Source organism: Habropoda laboriosa, unplaced genomic scaffold (genome assembly GCF_001263275.1).
Source record: "Habropoda laboriosa isolate 0110345459 unplaced genomic scaffold, ASM126327v1 scaffold89, whole genome shotgun sequence".
In the NCBI taxonomy this organism is placed as follows: Eukaryota; Metazoa; Arthropoda; class Insecta; order Hymenoptera; family Apidae; genus Habropoda; species Habropoda laboriosa.
The window spans coordinates 1,834,167-1,836,956 of record NW_017100263.1 but is presented as its reverse complement, the minus strand read 5'-3'; the positions used below and the strand labels follow the sequence as shown (position 1 = coordinate 1,836,956).

The 2,790-nt window shown below is 33.4% G+C and overlaps 1 protein-coding gene across 1 annotated transcript in view; it reads right to left on the bottom strand.

Annotated features, from left to right (window-relative positions):
* Positions 1-297: 297 nt before the first annotated feature.
* Positions 298-2,790, bottom strand: part of LOC108573025 — a gene marked incomplete at its 5' end in the record, with an annotated part of 24,168 nt that continues 21,675 nt past the window's right edge. The window contains 2 exons of the mRNA XM_017935381.1: positions 298-1,025; positions 2,352-2,567. Coding sequence (XP_017790870.1) covers positions 749-1,025; positions 2,352-2,567 — 493 coding nt within the window. The remainder of the gene's footprint in view (positions 1,026-2,351; positions 2,568-2,790) is intronic.

Genomic DNA, 2,790 nt, shown 5'->3' with positions numbered 1-2,790 from the left:
GAAAATACAGTGTCATCAATATTTTATTGATCATACGTACTATAGCATAATTGAGAATTATTCGAGTAATATAATTGTACAGAGTGTTGATTATGCGTTTTTTCTTGGGTCACCTAGTGAACTCGTTAATAAGGCTAAACTCAGGTTAGTGCCTACTTATAAGGAAGGTTAGGCAATCCGAAAATTCAAAAAATAATGAAACTTGGCGTAATATAGGAGCCTTGGCCAAGACTGGTGAAAAAGGTTAAGAAATTTAGTCACGAAATAACCATGATTATAAATTTTATTTCGAAGCGAGACACTAAGCATCAAACTCAAACAATTTTATTCCCCTCAAGTAATTTCTTCTGTAATAATGCTGTGTTGACATCTCTTACGCTCGCTTCTTCAAAGACTACACAGAAAATACCCTTCCCATAAGTTATTACCTATATATTCATTCTAATGAATACTAACAAAAATGTCCCCTGCGTTTACTTAATAAGACACATATTCACCTTCCTTTTCCATTTTTTCTCTCCTTCCTTCTCGGATAATCTCTATCGGTTCCTCCTCTAATAGCGTAAAATATTGATTTATGAATCAGAGATTTGATGAATCAAGAAACGACGGTTCGTTTCAACCGTATCATTGTCTTACGTGCTTTAAATATTCGTATTATTATATCTCATCTATTAAATAGACAAACTTAAGGAATCATTTACAAAAATATAACTATAGTTCGGATCACTTTCGGTATTCTTTTTTTTTATCGAGAATTATTTTTCGACTCTTTACGTAATATCTGCTTAAACTGCCCTTTTACAAGCTGCCATTGGCTAAGCTTTTCCGTACTGATTCCAAATTCCTTGCAAGTTTCCTCGAAAGCTTTGATAGTAAGTGGTAAATAAGAATGATCCACGGTTGGTAAAAGATGATGAAGACCATGTAAACCAAAGTTTGTCAACACCAGAAAATCAGAATCATCGATCACCTTTCGTTCTCTCACGGTATCCAGTTCCAGCAAACCCCAATCGAGATCCTTCCTAGAACACAAATTTTCATTCATGTATGTACAAAATTTAAACACACTTTTTCGTCTTCCACGGAGTTCAAATGTAGTCTTTTAAATGGTGAAATACGCAAGAATGCACAAGAAAAGATTAAATAATGTAGACACGTATACATATACTGTTCACAAGAAAAGTTATTCAATCAGAACATTCTAATTTCACTGAAACTTCGTATTGTTACACCCTCAAATATTTTCCTTCTTAGACCCTAGTTTTATCTGTATTTACAACGAGTCACCCACTTTCATCATTACTCATACTGGACTCTTCACATTCCAACTCTCCTGCATAGTCACAACCCAAATGCATCTTCCCAGAACCCTTAAATAGCCCTATTTTCTCCATTTCCGCGTTCATTCTCTATTTTACCACGCGCACGTCACGTAACGTCAAAATCTCGAAAATAAAGTTCTGTTTCTGCGCAACGACGATCCTCAAGTGTTTTAATTCAGTGATACCCCAATTGGAGCAAACCGAGCATATCACAGTATGCATTTAGAATGTAGAATTTGGAGCATAACGAAGTAAGCAGGAAATTGTTTCTTTCGGTGAAATTCGGTCCAATTCTTTATCCCTTAACAATTTATAATCAAACAATTTGTCCGACATGTAATCGTAAAAAAAATTAATTTTATTCCTTCCTTTGCATATGAAGGTTTTATACTTATATAATATTCGTATCCTTACATCTATGCGTGATATGTTATTTCATTCGTATTTTGCAACTTACAAAAAACATTTTTTCTGTGCACAACTACTGTGAACAAATTACTTTTCCTTCTGATGTTTCTACTCTACCTTACAGCGTTACTAATTGTAAGTTGTACCCAACATTACGAAAAAACCCGAGCGAATCTCCACCGAAAAAAATTATTTTTTACTTGTGATACACATATGTATGATGATCTAAGTGCACACAAAATTATATTAGAATCAGAACTTTCAAGTTGTATAACTTCTTTGGTCGATAACGTGAATTTCTTTTATTTGCTAACATGCCTCGTATACTTGCAATACACTATATAGAATATTTCTTAAACAATTCAATATGTATCTAACATGTTAAAAAATATAAATTATTTCTCCGTAAGAAAATAAAATGCAAGTATCATCATTTATAGCGAAAGATAAACATATGGAACATTTCTTGCAAACATTTAAAACACGTGTTTGTAGTTTCTCCTTGTATTGCTCAATTATTTTAGTGTAAAATATTGTACGTGTTTAGGCAACGTCAGTAACAGACAAATTGATTGTGATTGATATTATAGGTATTATAGTAACGTAGTGTCAACTAACCTGTACATATCGCCATCGTGAAAAATGTCAGGATGATGATGAGCTGCATTAAAACCGATCATACCAAATATAAAACTGGCTGTCAGAATAATTAGCAACCAAAGTTTCACAGTCGATGCAAAATTCGGTGCGAAGAAAGACATCAGCGTTGGAATAAAGAAGGGTACTATGTCCCGAAACTCAAAATGTTTAAACTCAAAGAACACAGAGTAATATCTGAAACGAATATAATTTGATTAACAATCAATTTACTACACAATGCGTGGTATTTATTTGCATTTAGATGCATAATATTAACTACAAATTGACGAAGTTTAATTATATTCCCAGGGTCGCATTTACCATAAGGCGCATTAGGCGCAAGCCTCACTCTCTATGGAGCCACATTTTAAAACCTTACTCCTCACAAACCGCAATATAAAAAATAGACTACTTATTA